Raw genomic sequence first — 18,929 nt, forward strand, 5'->3', positions numbered from 1 at the left:
AGGCTTTAGGCTTTTTTTAACGAAAAAAGGGGCCGTTTTCTCGTTTAAATGCTTATTTCATTTCAAATTGGAAAACAAACTATCAAAAAGGCAGGTTAATTCCGTGTACGCACAAATGACTTCCTTTTACACTGAAATGCCTTCCATTTGCACTGAAAAGTTCACGCGTATCCACATATGAAATCACTCGCTATACACAAAGCATGCATCCACGTTTTATTTTGTATACGTATGCGCGAGTGTTTTATGGATGAGTATGCGCGCATCGAGTTTATGTGCGAGTGTTTAGGTGTATGGAAGTTTATGTATGTGCGAGTGTTTAGGTGTATATGCATGGAAGTTTATGTAACCTACGGCTGGAGACAGCGATCTTTATCCACTTAGTCGATAACAAAACAGTGCAAAAAGTGGACGGAAACGCGTTACTCTATGAATAAAATCGCTCTGAAAGTGTTTCCAGTAATATCTTCATGTGTTGTGTTTAAAAGATGCTAGGAGTAGGCTAATAATAGCCTATTATAAAATTAATTTCAGCTGGGAGATTAATCAACGAAGAAATTATGCCTATCTAAACAAATCCCGATTATTAAGAGCGTTTAAATAGGCATATCGCCAGGCTAGACTGAGATTGATTCGAGCAGTATAATGGTAGATCGTTGCAGAAGTTCTGCAGGGTTTCTAAAAGCAATTCTTATTTGACGTTTGGACTTCGATGATTGTTCTTCATGGCTGTAAAGGAGATTTGTGTTTGGGCAGGGCTCTTTTTGGGTCTTTTTCTTTTTGCTGTTGATGGAAAGACAGGACCGTAAGTAGCCTACCATTGAGTTAATTAATAGTCTAAATTGGTTTTCGATCGCTTGGCATATAAAATATCCACTTTTTACTTAGAAACTGGAGAGTAGAACATGAGGCGGTAACGTTATTCATAAACATTCAAACGATTTCAACCGTTCTCGCGCCAAGAGACGCGAAAGAAACTCAATTCAGTATGTGCGCTGTTTATGGAAGGCCAAAAGGTTCAAAAACACGTTAGTTTTAATATGTGATGTAACTAGTGATGGACTGGGGCTCCGACGCAGTTTTCAAAGTAGCCTACTATTGTATCACTGTACTAATGCTTGTATCGAAACTGGGGCCTAAGGCCTAAGGTCAGAACAGCTGATTTGAGAATTATTTTTTTGTGACCCCACCTGATGTGTAAAAGAGAACTGATTATCCAGAAGGCATTATTTAAACGATTTAACAAGATAGCTACCTCCAACATGAATTGTAGCTATAAAAAACAAAACAAAAAAACAACACTATTGGTAGTGGTACAAATTACCAGATTAGATAGACCTCTATTGATTTCACTGTCGCACTTCCGAAACTTTGTTTGGTCACGTGCTTTTTTTGCTCTGCAGTGATTTATTAGGTATGGTGGAGAAAGTGTGACCACCAGATGTCGCTAATGCGCATTGTGCTAAAAGCTTTGGGTAATGAACCGTTTCAAACGCTTCAGAAAGCCTTGGTTTCCCATTACTATTAACAACATGTAAAATGCATACATAATTAAAATGTAAGTACTCTGAAAAAGAGAGTATAAAAATCGAGTGTCTGTAGACCTCTCATGACTGTTGTAAACACAGCTCATTATTTCCATTCACTCCACCCCCTCCCTTCTGGGCTCCTTCCAAAGCCACGCCCCCAAAACACATGAACGCGCGACGCCAAACACCCAGGCTCAGCTGGAAGATGCATTTATTTACCTGAGACGAGTGGAGAGGAAGGAGCGCAGTGCATGCAGTGACATCATGTCAGAATCACATGTAATTAAATACCAAACTTTATCACTATGAATATAAACAAATAAGGTGGCTTTTAGTACTCCCTATCAAGGTAGCATATCAATACTGGTAAAGTTTAAAATATATTTTGTTTGATTCGGTAACGAGCTATATTTAGGCTATAGGTAATGAGCTATATTTATAAGGCAAAGCTAAAAACAGGTTGCATTGATACATGTTTTTCCATTACCATCAGTTACACTGTGATGAAGGTGAATTTCGTGTAAGATTCATAACATGGTGTTTTGCATTGAAGAGTTTCCATGATGACTCGAAGTAAACAATATCCTGGAGTATATGTTCCTCCAGTAACTCCAGCAGTTAAAGGGATACTCCACTCTAAAACGAAAATTCTGTCATCATTTACTCACCCTCATGTTGTTTCAAACCTGTATGAATTTCTTTCTTCTGCTGAACAGAAATGAAGATATTTAGAAGAATGTCAGTAACCAGACAGTTTTTGGTACCATTGACTTCCATAGTAGGAAAAAAAATATACTATGGAAGTCAATGGTACCAAAAACCGATTGGTACGCTTCAGATTCTAGAGCGCATTTGTTTGGACAGATTGATGTGATGAGAAGCTGAAGACCATGGTGACGTCATAATACGTGATCCATTTTAGCGGAAGTGAGAGACTAAGTTTTGAACGCGTATCTCCTAAATGCAAATTTCGTCACTGTTTTGGAACACACCAGCTTATTTAGGCTAAGATGGCCTATGATTTTTTTTCTATTGTATTTGTGCTATTGCTTGTACTTTGTTCATAAGCGTATTTTATGTAACATTATTTATTTAAATACAATTATATATTTAGTGGGGCCAGTAAAATTTTGGCAGGGCAAGTAACCAGTCCTATGTTTAGAAAGTCTCTTAAGACCTGCTCTTTTTGTTATAAAATAGTTAAATCTTTTACAGGGAAAAAATTAAATAATGGCTCATCTTGCATTTCAGCAGGAGCTGGGCCTACTTTTGCAGTGTCTGTTCTTTTATTCTTAATCTTGACAATGTCGCCCACTCTCTCTGTGTATGTACACCTACACAAGTACATGTTCTGACCCGACTATGTTTCTCCAGGTTATTCATGGTGACGTTCCCTGCAGTGATTGAGTCAGGCACTGACGCCAAATTGTGTGCAATTCTTCTGAAACCCAACGATAGTCTCACAATGACCATTTCTCTGTTCGATGACAAAAACAGGACAACTCAGCTTGTGCAGCAGCGATCTGCTTCTGCAGAGATTTACCGCTGCTTTAGTTTCCAGGTCTGTTATCATTCTACACATGAACATTTTGTCTAGTTTGATGTACATTAACATGTTTCTCCACAGGCTCCTCGAGTAGATGGAGTTTCAGTGCAGAAGATAAAGGTGGAAGTTGAAGGAAGGTGTTTCAAAATGACCGAAGAGAGGAAAGTCATGTTCAGATCTTACCTACCTTTGACCTTCATCCAAACAGACAAACCAATCTACAATCCAGGACAAATGGGTGAGCTACAAATGACACTTGGATGACTATTAGGAGTCTGGAAAGTCTGTTGTGCCTGCCATTCAAATCCATGGATTTGAGCATTAACTGACTTTTTTTTTTTTATTATTTTGCAGTGAATTTCAGAGTTGTTACGATGGATGCCAAGTATGTGCCTCTTGATCAAATGGTGAGGCCTGATCTCTTTTGACATTGAGCAATCTTGCTGCAAACAAATTGGAAAAATAGTGCAGGTCATGTTTAAATGTATAAAGTTCAGTCCATCATAATTGTGCATATTTCCCAATAAAATGGTTATTTGTGTTTTTATTAGGGCTGTTAATTAATCAGTCATGGGTTCATCACAGTTCATTCCTTAATGAATAAGCCATTTGAATTGATTGAATGAGTGACTTGCTCATTTAGACATTTACTACCACCTACTGGGAGTTTCTTTCTTAATTAGTATAACTTAAAGTCATATTTCTAAAATAATAAACATTAAAAGTATAGTTTACCAAAAAAAAGTCATACTCACCCTCATGTTGGTTTAAGCCTAAAAGCTTATATATATATATATATATATATATATATATATATATATATATATATATATATATATATATATATATATATATATATATATATATATATATATATATATATATATATATATATATATATATATATATATATATATATATATAATATATATACATACACACACACACAATATATTTATAAACAATTTTTTTTTAAACTACTTTTTGCTATGTCTATTTGATGCTTTTTAAACAGCGATTTGTAAAACATTATTTTGTGGATACTTTCAAGTTTGCTTGTTTGAGTCACTGTCTAATATTCCTGTCTTTGTTTTGCAGTACAGTCTTGTGGTGGTGGAGGTGAGTATTTGTTATTTGTAAGTCTTGTGTAATTCTGCTTTATTTTTTGGATGTTCACTTTGAATTTACAAGGTTTGCTTTTTATTTTTTTCCATTGTTTCCCATTGTTTTAAAAGGACAATAATAATAACCGGATTGGACAGTGGACAAACGTTTCCTCAACGGGGTGGATATTGCAGCTTTCTCATGAGTTAAACCCAGAGGCTCAGATAGGGATGTACACACTAAAGGCTTTTATTGGTGATCGAACAATCTCCCAGGTTTTTGAGGTGAAAAAATATGGTAAGTCATTGTGTTTGAGTGCAAAAGTACAACTGTAGATCTGAGTCCCTAATTTAAAGCTTTTTTTTTTTTTAGTTTTACCAAAGTTTGACGTGACCTTAAACACACCACAGATGTACAGCATTGGATATGAGGGACTGAAAGTTGAAGTTTGTGGCAAGTGTGTGAAGCTTTTATTTTCTTGATTGCTGCATTGTCTTGTGGTTTGTCACATGATCTCCTTCCTTACAACATTTCCCAGATACACATATGGCCAACCTGTGCCTGGCCAAGCCTTGGTGGAAGTGTGCCGTGAGCCGTTTCCATATGTTGTGGTTCCTGAGGTGACCCGTCTGTGCCTGAATGAAATCGTGCAGGTCTGTGACCGATATACAGTGCAGGTTTTTTCTTCTGCATGTGGTTGACTTCAACATGACCATCTGTGTTCTGCTACCAGATGAATTCCACAGGCTGTGCCTCCCTTACCGTCGATACATCAGAGTTTTTCAACACACCATTTGAGAATAATCTGCAAGACATATTTCTTGTTAACGTGAACGTCACAGAGGAGGGAACAGGTGAGCTATTGGCTGATCTGAACCAATGGCACATGCTTGGAGGAAGTTGATGTTTATTTGGTGTGCTCATGTTTGTGGTTTTTATGGTTTTTCAGACTTGCTAATGTCAAAATCTGCAACGGTGTCCATTACATTTGAAGTCGGCGACGTCACGTTTGTGGAACTCCCAGGTTTCTTTGAGCCCGGATCAACGATTAACGGAAAGGCAAGTAAAAGTTCGTCATTCGTTACAGTAGCCTTCGCTTTGGTAATGTTTCCTAAACTTTCTTTCCCAACAGATATCTGTGACTTATTTCAATGGGACCCCAATAGTGAGCAAAGAGGTGTATCTCCTGGATAGTTCCAGCTGGCCCAACAAACTGCTGCAGAATCTGACCACAAACCAGAACGGACTGGCCTCATTCTCCCTCAGCACTGCTAGTCTTCCTAAAGCTGGGCTTAGTCTAGTGGTACATCTCGATTTTGTTATCGTTATTTTAAATGAAAACTTATCACCGTAAACTAATTCCATTCATTGTTCCCCAGGCAAGTGTGACTCTAGAAGTAGTTTATGGTTACAAATCGCCATACTTCACTGCAGATACAAGGGTTGTTCAGGTTCTTCAACCTGCTACTCCCTACAGCCCAATGTTTAGTGAACTGACTATAGTGAAGCTCGAGCAGCCATTAAAATGTGGTGCTGCGTTACCAGTGACGGTCAAGTATTCTTTTGTTGGAGAAACTGGCGACTACAACACTGATATCATTTACATGGTGAGTGGACAGTGGTTTTGTAGTAATCTTTGCTGTTTTGATTGCTGTGCTGGTCTGTTTGTCTGCCATCTTTTATGTGCCATTTCCGTCTTGTCAGGTCATGTCCAAAGGAGTGATCGCCCACCATGGATTTCATAGGGTTAAAGTGAGAGCTTTTGATAAGGCCGCAAGCGGTACGGTTTCGTTCAGGCTGTTTGTCTGTGTCGATATGGCTCCAGTTGTGCAGATTCTGGCCTTCTGCATTCTGCCCAGTGAGAATGTAGTTGCTGCTAGTGCGTCATTTGACACAGAAATGTGTTTCCAAAACCAGGTATGATGTGCACTAGAATCTTTTGGCTTCAATTTGTGAATGTGTCCTACAGCCTGTTGGTTCTTGTTCCAGGTGTCTCTACAGTTCTCTCCTGCTACGGCCGTTCCTGCTGAGGAAAATGTTCTGACTGTCTCTGCTCAAGCAGGATCTCTGTGTGGCATCAGTGCTGTAGATCAGAGCATCTGGATCTTGGAGCCAGGAAGACGTCTGAGTGCTAAAATGGTATCCATGTGCCACTGATCAGATTTTCTGTTTGAACTTTGTTTTGTGTTTTGAATTTTATTTGACTATAGACCTGAATTAAGTTTAAACTTAAACTGTTGGACATCTTGAATGCTTTAGAGCACGCTCTCTTTTCAAAGATGATACTTTAAGTTAACTTAAATAGTTACAGAATTGTTTATTAAAATTGTATGTTTATTATCAAAATTAAATATATATTTTCAGAAACATGTTTTATTATGAAACCGCAAGAAAAAAGCCATAAGTCTAATCTAGTTGTGTTCCAAATTTGAGCTTTATCTCAAAATTAGCTTTCAGTAAGCTCGCAGTACCAAAGGTTTTCACTAGATGAAATTTGTCTCCCATTCATTTCCAATGCAGTCATTTGACCTCAAGGAGTGTGAATTTGACCTTTTCTAATAATTACTTTTTTCACATAGAAAGTACGAAGTTTACCAAGTTTCGTACCATTCCGATGAAGTGAAAAATTAGAAAAAAAAAAAAACAGAACGTAAAAATTCAGTCAAAAGATGACCAAAGAGCACCAGAGGGTTACGATGTGGATTTGAATCCATGGCAGGACTACCATTTGGTCTTGTTCATGTGGGCTTTAAGTTTTAATCCTAAGACCCTTTGGCCTTAACTTTTAGTTTGTAATTTATCTAGATTAGCACTAACAGTGACTTTTTAAAGGGAAAAAGCCAGAAGGTGGAGGTCTTCAAACAGCTACTCCAGGCATTTTTGATATGTCTTACACCCCCCACCCCCAAACCCAACTGGCAAAATGTTCTCAGGTATTCAACTTGCTCCTGGAAGGATCATTATCAGATCGTTATCCATATGAAGTTGAGGATGAACAGGAGTGTCTGAACGTTCGGCCCCGCCGAGAACAGGAGTGTCCGAACGTTCGTTCCCGTCGAGCTGTTCCTACAGACCATCCCTACGAAATCTTCAAGGTAAAAAATTATTTGTAATCATGTCAGTCAAGCGTGTTTGTCTGTGATCATGTAAATTCGTTAACCTGTTTAAGGTTATAAACCATTAAGCATCAGAGGTGGGAGAAAGTCACACCTTGCTTGGCTTGTCTGCACTGCAACTTTAGTCAGTGGCTAAGGGTCCTGCTAAGGGTCAAATACATTACCAAACAGAAAAAAAAGTAGAGTTTAAATTAGCCTTGGCTAAGGAAAGAAACACAAGAACTACAACTGACTTCCAGCCACAGCTTTCGATGAAATCTACTGAAGAGACATTACATCTCTCTTAAAGGTCCCATATTTTCAAAACTGAAATTTCCTGGCTTTTTTCATAACTGAGGTCTAGGGGCTATGAAACTACCAAATAAGTTTAAAAACAGTCGATCCACAGACAAATGCGCACAGCCTGCATAAAGTAGCTGTGCCTCTTCACAAGCCGTTGTGACTTCTGTATAAATGTGATGTCAGAACTACTCAGTCACCACCCCCACCAATGATGGGTCACTCAGAAAACAACAGGCCAATCAGAAGAGAGGCTCATGAATATTAAGTAGACAAGCCAAAACCGACCTGTTTTAGCAGAGCTCCTGAGAAAGGAGCTGTAAAATATATCTTGATGTTTTTTTGGTACTTATACAGCAAATATATATTCTTAAGGACATCAAAACCTAATATAAAACTTCAGAAAGATGTACAATATGGGACATTTATTTATATAGCACTTTTTACAATACAGATTCTTTCAAAGCAGCTTTACAGAGATGAGAGGAAAATGCAAAAAAAAAAGTATATAGCCTTATTGCCGCTCTGGAGTAAACCGTGATGTCATCTTGTATAATAGTGCCAATGCAGGCAAATCTATATTGTTGAATATTAAATTAAATGTTACATTTAATTACAAACCAAACAGACTTTCTATAATTTGTCTACTGGTCTTTTTGAAAGTTTACAGGTTTAAATGTTGAGGTTTTATTGAAAATGTTTATGGTGCCCATTATGGTGATCAGTGTTCCATTTAGTTGAGACTTGATCTGCCAAGAGTCAAACTGTCCAAGTCCTTAAATTGACTCGAATCATGTGACCCGAGTCCTCCACCTCTGTTAAGCATAAACCGATTGACACTCACCCTGATTTTGCCCATCATGTAAAGGCATTAACCTGCGTTCTGTCTCCTAATTGAAGTGCACGTCCTATATGTGAAAGGAAAGCGTCCTTATAGAGGTAATTGATTATGATTTCACTTTCTAACTTTAGTTAGTGTAATGTTGCTGTTTGAGCATAAGCAACATCTGCAAAGTTACGACGCTCAAACTTCAAAGCAAAGGGAGATGTTTTATTTGAAAGAAATTGCTTTTTAAGGAATACAACAAACGGCTGCTAGCCGGGACCACACGAGTTTCCTCAGTGACATCGCTAAACCTAAAATTTACATAAAAGCCCGGAACATGATTTATAGATTATCTAGAGAATATGCTAATCAATGACTAGAAGTCAACTACACAAGCTACATAAATTCATCAACTAACTCCATTTCAAATGTGACTTTGTTGTCTCTGTTGCTCTGACAGAGTGTGGGGTTGAAGATTGCAACAAATCTGCCTGTCCGAGAACCTCAGTGCCTGAAGTACAGAGACCTGAACTACTATCGCTACTTCCGTGATGGTATGTCTGTTAGGTTCTTGATCTAGAAATTGGATATGACTTGGTAAAACTTACCATGACATGGTTTGTAAAGGATTGCTCCGTAACTGTCAATATAGGGCTGTCTGTTACAGAGTATGAAGTTTAGCATGACTCTTTACATTGTGTATATACAGGCACAACTAATGCTTAGATGTGTGGAGTTTTTTTTTTTTGTTTGTTTGTTTTTTTTAGACCTGGTTCATTTCGGAAAAAAATCATCACGGAAAATGTTTATCTTGCCTTTTTCATATAGACGTCACATGTCAAAGATCCCCGTTCACACAGATCCATGAAAACAACTAAAAACTGTATTCTGCATGCCAGGCCAGTAGTTGGCGATGTCACCTTGTAAAGAAACCCTAGTGATGCGCAGATCGCAGTTATATCTGCGGACACTACATATAATCCTCAGGCCAAGTAATAAAAATAACGTTCCAATGAATTTTAGGTGGCTTGTGGGTGGATGAGAGAAGTCATTAATGTGGTGCTTTTAATAAAGACTCGTAACTCTCATTTCATGGTAAAACACACCCGTTTACAACAACGTATAGACCCATCTCTAAAAGGAAAATAAAGCAAAACCTGCCCAGAGCACCTCCTAGTGGTTATGTAAAACAAAGGAAAACCCTATAAGACATACCGCTTGACTTAACAGCTTAAACTAAAAATATACGCAAGCTTAAATTATTCTGATAAGAGTGTATTCCAACATAATGATGGAAAATTAAAGTGTTAAGAGCTGGGTTTTTTTTTTCGTCAGGCACTAATTTGCAGACTCATTAAACTATGTGGTTGCGCATGTTTAAGCAGCAATAGAGGCAAAAATGATCCAAGCGTTTTACTGTAACCAGGGCGAATCAAGGTATGTGATGTATAACAGCTGTGAAGTGCTGTATGTATATGACAAACTAATACAGCCTTTGCTTGGGCTGAACTTATTTACCTTCTTGTGTTCAGAAAGAAGCGGAAACTGTGACAATTAAGTTTGAAGTGAGTAAAGCCTGTTTAGGCTATTAAGGAAATATAATTTTGCCAAATCATTTTTACTTTAAACCGATTTTCTTTGAAAGCAGCCCACTGCAGTTACTCTACATACACTGCACTTAAATCTGAGTTATTGTAGTGTGACAATCGGGCGCAGATATCTGAATCAGGGAAAATCATTGGTTCAGGTTGGTGGCGGGTGGATTTATTTTTAATCGCAGATTCGGGTAACGCTAGAGGTGATCCGAACATCTCTACGCGCTTCTATTTTTAGTTGAAAACTGAGTTGTTTAAACGGACCCTTAAAGTGCATCCAAAATACAATGCACTGATTATGGCTACAATGTGTTACTTTTTTAGCTTTCAGTAAATGAAATCCAAAATGAACTCTTCATCCTGGCCAAACAAAACCTTGTATGTATGGTTTAGGAAAACCCCATTTACTGTACTTATGGTGCATTTGTAGCCCATGTTCTCCCTTTAACTGGACCGCTATTATCCCATCATTGTATATTACTCTTAAGTGTGAATCTTTGATCGCAAAGACTGTTTTCCTTGCAGTGTGCACAACCCTGAAACCACTCAAATGGCTTTTGTAATCTTAGCTTGTCTTTGTTTCAGTGATTTATTTTGGTCCACCTGCAGCCGTTCCAAAACCTGAAATGGCTCCTGCTCCAGTACCAGAAAATGCTGGGGGTGACGCTACCTCTTTTGACGTGACTGTCAGGACTTACTTTCCAGAAACCTGGATCTGGCAGCTTGCTCAAGTGGGGTTAGTGAAGCATCTTGTTCCCTCTAAAGCTGCTTAACCATAGTTTTTACTTCTCCTGTTCCTCTTTCTCTCTTGTGCCGTCTTTCAGAGACACTGGATCCACACAAGTTCCTCTCACTGTTCCTGACACCATCACCACATGGGAGACTGAGGCGTTCTGTCTGTCCTCAAAAGGTTTCGGTCTGGCTCCTCCTGCTCTGCTGACGGTTTTCCAGCCCTTCTTCCTGGAGCTCTCCCTGCCGTACTCCATCGTCCGTGGGGAATCTTTTGAGCTGAAGGCCACAGTCTTCAACTATCAATCCAAGTGCATCATGGTCTGCCATGGGTTTTTATTTATTTATATAATAGATATGAATAGAAAGGCCCTGTGTCTTTGCTCCATGTGCACTCTTTTGTTGGCAGGTTAAAGTAACTCCAGCTTCATCCATGGACTTCACTCTTAAACCATTTCCTGATCCATATTCGTCCTGTCTTTGTGCCAATGGGAGACAGACCTTCAAATGGGTTCTCTCAGCTTTGGTTCTCGGTTAGTCGTCTCTTTCTTTTTGTCGTAGCCTTATGTTGAGAGAGTCAGACTGGTAACCCAATGGTTGCGGGTTCTATTCTCAATACCAGCACTAAACAAATGAGGTGCACTTGAGCAAGGCACCTAACCCTCAAGCTTCAGCAAAATGGCTGCCCTCTGCTCTGGGTGTGTCCTTTTGCATTTTGTGTTCACTACTCCTTGAGTGTGCTCTCTTTTTTTTTTTCTTTTTTTTTTGAGTGTATGAGGTTTTGCTCACTTGCTGTCTGTCACGACAGGAGCGGTCAATGTGACTGTCCGTGCTTCAGCTGAAACATCCCGGACTCTATGTGGCACTGAATTCGTGACTGTGCCTACGAGAGGACGCATTGACGTAGTCACTCGAAGTCTACTTGTCCTGGTGAGTGTTAACCAGCCTTCTGGAGTCTGGTCATGGAGCCCATGCTGCTACTGATGTGGTGTTTTATTGCTTTTATAGCCTGAAGGGGTTGAAAGGACAAACACCCAGAGTTGGTTACTGTGTCCAAAGGGTTTGTTTGCACTCAATGATTCCCAAATACCTTCTCCCTGTATAGCCAAACATTAGCCTAGCGCTCAATACTGATCCGTTCTTTTCGGTCTGCAGGAAACGTTCTTTCTGAAGACGTGACTCTGACATTTCCAAAAAATGTGGTTCAGGGATCAGCCAGATGCTCTGTTTCAGTCCTTGGTAAAACATTTCATTGAGTAGAAACTGACAGGTAATGTTTTGCAGAATAACTGTTTTTGATGTGGGTTTTATGTTTGACCTCTTGTAGGGGACATAATGGGTCGTGCGCTGAAGAATCTGGATCGGTTATTACAGATGCCGTATGGCTGTGGAGAACAGAATATGATTGTTCTTGCTCCCAATATTTACATCCTACTGTACCTGGAAGTCACGGGGCAACTCACCGCAGCCATCCGAGAGACCGCCACAGGATACCTTCAGAAAGGTATGGATGGTGTTGGGGGTAACTCATTACTAGTAGCTTGAGTTACCTAATCCGATTACTTTTTCCATGTAACCGTGTTGCTTTACTACCTTTTTTTTATGTACAACAAAATATTGATGTTACTTTTTCAAATAAGTAACGCTAGTTTTTCACATTTATTGACTGACAGCTCTCCTGTCCCCATGTTGAGAGAAATAAAGTGAGGAGGTGTTGTGTGCGCTGTGTAAACATGATGGTTATTTTAGTTCTGGATTAAATGTGAACATGCATTTACTCGTCTCGCTTGCATGAAAACAATCAGTAATTGAATAAAAACAGTAACTTGCAATCCCAGAATTTTAGGCAAAACTTTTGTAATTAACTATTCAATTACACAAATACACTTTGTATTTAATCTCACTTTATTGACCAAAGTCTTTGCTTCTGGCCTTCAATGATCTAATTCAACCATACTAAGCAAAGATTACTTTATTAGATTTAGAAATAAGAGTGTTGAACTTCCTTCTCCTGTATCCTCTTGTTCTTTAATCCAGAACTGCAGAAGCTGAAAGATTTGTTTGAGTGGCGCCCTGTACTGTACACATGTAAATGTGCATTTTCTTCAGCCTGAGGCTTATTCATTTCACTTTTGCTGTTAAAGGGTCTTAACATTTTCCAAAAATAGATTTAGAAAAATAGGGGGGGAAAAAAGAAACCAGCAAGCCCAGCCAATAAGGCAAATGTAATGTAATTCATTACGGAATTGGTTACTTTTTTTCAGAGTAACGCAATATTGTTATCAATTACTTTAAGTTACTTTTTAAAGTAACTTTCCCCAACACTGGGTATGGATGAACCGATCCATTTTGAGTGTTGGAGCCTAAATGAATCTTAAGGACTTTCAGTCATGCTTCACATTGAAGCTGTCAAGACTCCCTAACATGCGTCCCAACGACATGCGTTTCTTTGACTTGAACAGGATACCAAGGACAGCTAAACTACAGAAAAAGTGACGGATCATACAGCACATTTGGTTATGATGCATCCAATACATGGTGAGATTTACGCTGTCGTTCTAGTCTTGTGTAACCTTTGTGTCCCCAGCAGTTTTTAAGTTGTTGTTATTAACATTATCCATGGCCAGGTTGACCGCCTTTGTCATGAGGACTTTTGGTCTAGCGATGCGCTTTGTCTTCATTGATCCGAATGTCCTTCAGAGTGCGAAGGACTGGCTAATAAGTCAGCAGGGTTCAGATGGCTGTTTCATGCAACAGGGAACTTTGTACCACAACGACATGAAGGTATAAGTTTTATCAAATTCACTGTAACCCATAGACTCTTAAGTGTTTAAGTGTTTTTAAGGGTGTTTTTTAGGGTGGTGTTGGTGACGAGGTGACCATGACTGCCTACATTGTTGCATCGCTGCTTGAACTAGGTGTCCCCGCTACGGTAAAACATCTCCAGTAGTTGTATGAGCTCCTTGCAGATGGCCTTCCTTTTCTGTCTGTTGTCTTATACCTGCTTTGCTTTCAGGATCCTGTCATTACTAATGGTCTGTCATGCTTGATGCCTGTCATTGGGGACCTGGGAAACACTTACACCACGGCTCTGCTGACCTACACCTTCAGTCTGGCTGGAGAGACCACCACTCGATCACAGCTTTTAACTGTCTTGGACAACCTTGCAATTTCTGATGGTGAGATTTACCAGCCTCTTGATGTTGATTCGTCAGGTTCTTTGGCATCAATTTTCTCCCCTCCATCTCATCCTAAGGCACTAAGCTCCATTGGTCTCAGACGACATCTGGTGATACTCTGGCAGTGGAGATCAGCTCTTACGTTCTGCTAGCGGTTCTCGCTGTTCAGCCTCTCACGACAGCTGATCTGGGTTATGCTAACCGCATTGTCAATTGGCTCGTGACCCAGCAGAATCCCTATGGAGGGTTTTCCTCCACCCAGGTGCCTCTGACTACCAAACATGAGTGCAATCATTTATGAGCAGTCTTTAATCTGGTGCTTGTTTTTAGGACACAGTGGTGGCTCTTCATGCCCTGTCGGTGTATGCTGCTCAAGTGTTCAGCTTGGACGGCTCCAGCACTGTTACCGTACAGTCCTCAGTAGTAGGAGGAGACTCTTATAGCTTCAAGGTGAATCGGGACAACAGGCTGCTGTATCAGGAGAAGCCGCTGAAGAACGTTCCTGGCAAATATAGTGTTAAAGCATCAGGATCCACTTGTGTGTCTGTGCAGGTCTGTATCTTCACTCTCTCAACTTCTGTTGTGCACATCCAAATCTTACTGTGCCTAGTTTGCTTTGCACTCATACTATAGGTTGCGTGTTTCTACAACATCCCAACACCTGTTAAAGCCGTCAAAATGCTGAGTGTTGAAGCGAAGGTGACTGCAGATTGCCAACCGCTTGGAACAGATCTCATGTTGAAATTCACGGTGAAGTAAGAACAGCTTTGGCTTAGCTTCCTTTTGTAAGAGTCTTAAACATGAGCTGGTTTCAGGACATAGTGTTCTTAAATCCTGTTGACTAAACCTCTTTATTCCTCCAACTCATTCAGATACAATTGTGTAAAAGCAAGCACTAACATGGTTCTAGTGGATATTAAGCTCCTGTCGGGCTTCACTGCAGATACGTCACTGGTTTGTATTTAAGATGATTTAGAAAGTCCCAAGATGCTTGAAGCTCCTTTAATTGTAATTGTGTAACTGATGGTCTCTTCCCCTCAGCTTGGTTCTTCACCCCAATCATTCGCCCCACTAGTGGAGAGGGTTGATGTTGATGATGATCATGTCCTAGTGTATCTGAAAGAGGTGAGACTGGGTATATTACTAGCTGCCATCTTGAGTGCTGTGTATGTGCTGCTGTTCATCCTTTCTGTCTCGCAGGTTCCCAAAGGTGTCCCCATGAGTTACACTCTGCTGCTGAAACAGGTTCTTGCAGTGGAAAATCTCAAGCCAGCGGTCATACGTGTTTATGACTACTATCAGACACGTACGCTTTCATTCTAATCATGCTTTGTCCTGAATTCACTGTTTAATGTGATCCAGATAATTTTCTCTTCCCATTTCAGGTGATTCATTTGAGACCACCTACACGTCCCCCTGTCCATGATTTGATTCAGTACTGGCTGTAGGAGACATGACTTAAATAAAACTGCTTTATACAACCAGTCCTATTGTTGCCTGTTGTTATCTGTGACTTTTTTTTTTTTTGTAATTCGAAAGTTGCAGTGTTCATGAATTTCTATTTGTACTCTGACTTCAAATTCTTAATCTGGCTCACTCAGGCAGTTGCAGTTCTTTTAATGTCTTTTTTTTTTTTTTTTTTTTAAATGAACTGGCAAACTGGAAAATATGTAAAAAAACGGTAATAAGCAACCACGGTAATAAGCTGTGTAAATTTAGGGCTTTTCACACTGCACTTAACCCTGGGTTATTGTCATTCGCTTGATGAACCAGCTTTTAATCCTGGGTAAATAAGCATTTTATTTTTTATAATTTTCAAAAGGGGGTTAGCACTGCTTCTTACCTGGGGTTACGAAACCCTGCTCTGGAGCAGGATTGGTTCTGCTTTTGCAGTGTTATTGTTAACTCCACATTGCGGTGCCAAACTTGTACAGTGTGAAATTATGCGGTGTTAGAATGTTACAACTAGATGCTTAGCAACTGATAACTACTCATGAGCCTTCAATTCACACACTTTAGGCAGTCAAGGAAACATTGCTTGGTGTATGCCTATATAAATAGTCATTTCTGTATATGATAGGAAAAATGTCAAACGGCGATGGAAAACAGGACAATTGGAGGGAAGAGACTTCTTTCTTGCCTTCAAAAAGTACACTCAAACTTGACATTACAGTCAGCAATGTGTAATGCTAGAGCCTTTATGTAAACGGGTCATGTGCTATGTTTGTCCAACATTGACACTGCAAAAAAGGACTTTAGCCCAGTATTTGTGTGCAGTGTGAAACAGCAGCTTATGAATAACCAGGATTAAATGAAACTCTCCTCTCCCCTGATTGATCAACATCAAACAGTGCTGTCATCAGTTGTTCCTCAGTTATGCGCAACAGAATAGTAATAAGGCCCACTGCTACAGTTTACGGATTATTAAAGCATTTATTGCAATTATGTCTTTAATGCAGTCAATTGACCATTAAAACAGACACCTGTTTTCTGAAAACACCTGACATTGCTGAAAAAAAAAAACAATTTAAAAGTCAAGGGTTGTTTGATGGTGACCTCAAACACCACATTTTCAACTAAACCCCTGTTAATTCTCAATAAGAACTTCTGTAGACGTCTGACAGAAATAAAGTCAGTCTGGTTAGTAATAAGTGAAGCTGGTAATGCTGTTTGTGGAGTTGTTTAATCCTCCTCAGCTGAGATCTTCACAGATGTAATGTCTTTTCTCGTCTGTTGATTTCATCTAAGGCTGTGGCTGAAGTTAGTTGTAGTTCTAGTGTTCTCATTTCTCTTTCTTTCAGTGCTTGTTCAAAACAGGTGTTTGAATGATTGAGAGAATGTTTCAGGATCACCATACTAACTTTTAAATAACATTCTAGTAACATACAGGAAACTGGACATTTCACGTTCTTGGAATGTTTCAAATCAATGTTCATAGAATGTTAAATTGTTAACCAAAATTAAGTTCTAAGAACATTTGAGGAGCATACTTTTTAAAACGCATTCCTCTAACGTCAATAAAACTGGACATTTATAACCAACATATTTGGAGAATGTTCTTAAAAAAAAAAAAAAACCTGTTTGTGAGTGTGTACTAGCCTAGATAGTCACACTGGCAGGGAGTTAATGTTTCACTGGAATGTTTTTGTCATCCTAAAAACAGAGTGGTGTGTAATGGCATGGTAAAATAATAGCTGTGGCCTCAACATACACATTCTCACGTTAATCACAAAACTGTGTGAACTGAATCAATCGCTTTCCAAATCCATAATGCTCATGTTCTCCAGCATGATTTGAGAGGATCCAAAGGGCATCTTGAGCAATAAAATAAACTCTGACTGTCTGTACAGAGTCACATGATCAATAATATTTACTTGCATAGAAAAAGTAGAAACATTTTTATTCTTTTAAAAAATCCAGGTTTAATGTAGATTTTCAATTTGATTTTACTTTAACTAGTGCAGCCAAACAAGAGCTGCCGCAAACAAATCGTTCACACAAAAGATGTGTCTTAATGACCAAAGGAATAATTTCACCTCAAACATGGATCACAGATTTAATCAGACGTCAAATTTATCCCCTCTGATAAATCGTTCAGATTTTTTTTTTTTTTTTTTTTTTGACAGGGACAATGGACAGTACGAAACTGTCCCAGAATTAGCTGCAGAGCTAAATTTCATCTGCAGTCCCTGGGCAGAAAGAATCAAATCACATTACATACAATATAATATCCCACAAGAGAAAAATATACGACACATTGTCTATCAATTAACAATAAATACATCAATATTACTACCAAAAAAAAATAAAAAAAAATAAATCTCAATATACTGTACATCCTATAAAAACACATACTATTACAAAATCAATCCCCCACGATTATAAAACCTTGACAAAACAAGAATATTTAATGATTACAGACCTGACTCCTTTTTAACCACATTTTCAAATGCAGCTTGAACTGTGTCAAAGTACGACATTGTCTAATAGCAATTGGTAATTTATTCCAGTTTTTAACAGCTCTTACTGAAAAAGCTGATCGACCAAACTCAGTAACTCTAAAATGTGCTTCACAGTCACCTCTTGATGAAGCCCTTGTTTGCCTTATGTTTTCTCTACGTGAAGCAACAAATGCTTTTAAGGGAGGAGGTGCAAGATCATTTACAATTTTATACATTAAACAACAATTGTGAAATATAATAAAATTGTCAAAAGTAAGGAAATTGTGCTTTTGGATTATAAGACAATGATGGTATCTATTCGGTTTCTTGTCAAATGCCTTTAAAGCACGTTTGTATAAGATATATAAAGGTCTGAGAGTAGATTTTCCTGATTGTGACCATGAAGTAATACAATAAGAAAAATGAGAAAAAATTAAAGAATGCAAATAAATTCTTGCGGCTTCCATTGAGAGTTGACTCCGTATAAATTTAAAATTTCTAAGTTGAGGTGTCACTGCGCGGACTATTTTTTTTATATGTTTTTCAAATGTTAAGTGCGTATCTAAAATAACTCCAAGATACTTAAAATCTGACACAATTTGTAATTTTTCACCATAGACTAATATATCAGGAAGATTCTCCTCCTTCCTTTTAATTTTAAAATACATACAGGCAGTTTTCTGAACATTTAATGTTAAACAACACTGAGTAAGCCAGTCCGAAATTTTGGACATTGCGACATCTAATTTTTGTGCAACTTGATCATTTGTTTTACCATGTACATATACAACAGTGTCATCGGCGTACATTTGAATATTTACATCCGGGCAAACATCAGGTAAATCATTCAAATACAAACTAAAAAGCAATGGCCCTAATACAGACCCCTGCGGTACTCCTGTAAAACACTCTCTCAAAGACGATACCTGCATTTCAATCCGGGTACACTGTTTCCTTGATGTAAGGTAAGATTCGATCCATTTCATTGCTTCTACCGAAAAATTTAAATATAATAATTTAGACATTAAAACGTTATGATTTAATGTATCGAATGCCTTTTTCAAATCAAGGAATACTGCACCCAC

At 38.6% G+C, this 18,929-nt stretch overlaps 1 protein-coding gene across 4 annotated transcripts; it reads left to right on the top strand.

Moving 5' to 3' along the window:
* The first annotated feature begins 614 nt into the window (after window positions 1-614).
* Window positions 615-15,389, top strand: LOC308697239 (alpha-2-macroglobulin-like protein 1). Of its 4 annotated transcripts, none has more exons than XR_014030913.1 (34): window positions 615-805; window positions 2,904-3,090; window positions 3,157-3,313; window positions 3,430-3,482; window positions 4,174-4,194; window positions 4,311-4,476; window positions 4,552-4,636; window positions 4,718-4,832; window positions 4,913-5,033; window positions 5,129-5,238; window positions 5,312-5,482; window positions 5,559-5,786; window positions 5,884-6,096; window positions 6,169-6,318; window positions 7,113-7,274; window positions 8,861-8,954; window positions 10,581-10,731; window positions 10,820-11,045; window positions 11,134-11,257; window positions 11,533-11,654; window positions 11,733-11,784; window positions 11,880-11,963; window positions 12,052-12,228; window positions 13,187-13,262; window positions 13,352-13,508; window positions 13,582-13,656; window positions 13,741-13,903; window positions 13,981-14,165; window positions 14,280-14,455; window positions 14,537-14,658; window positions 14,776-14,857; window positions 14,945-15,028; window positions 15,104-15,209; window positions 15,289-15,389. XR_014030913.1 is itself a non-coding variant. In XM_081376401.1 (34 exons), exons 1-34 carry the CDS (start codon window positions 726-728, stop codon window positions 15,327-15,329), a joined length of 4,362 nt encoding a protein of 1,453 aa, XP_081232527.1. In that variant the 5' UTR covers window positions 615-725; the 3' UTR covers window positions 15,330-15,389. The 4 variants fall into 4 exon arrangements, 1 of the variants encoding a protein (XP_081232527.1); XR_014030914.1 differs by having other exon boundaries at window positions 14,234-14,455; window positions 14,514-14,658; window positions 15,289-15,388; XR_014030915.1 differs by having other exon boundaries at window positions 14,514-14,658; window positions 15,289-15,386.
* Window positions 15,390-18,929: the final 3,540 nt, after the last annotated feature.

This window comes from Scardinius erythrophthalmus (genome assembly GCF_964197995.2).
Source record: "Scardinius erythrophthalmus genome assembly, chromosome: 1".
NCBI lineage: Eukaryota > Metazoa > Chordata > Actinopteri > Cypriniformes > Leuciscidae > Scardinius > Scardinius erythrophthalmus.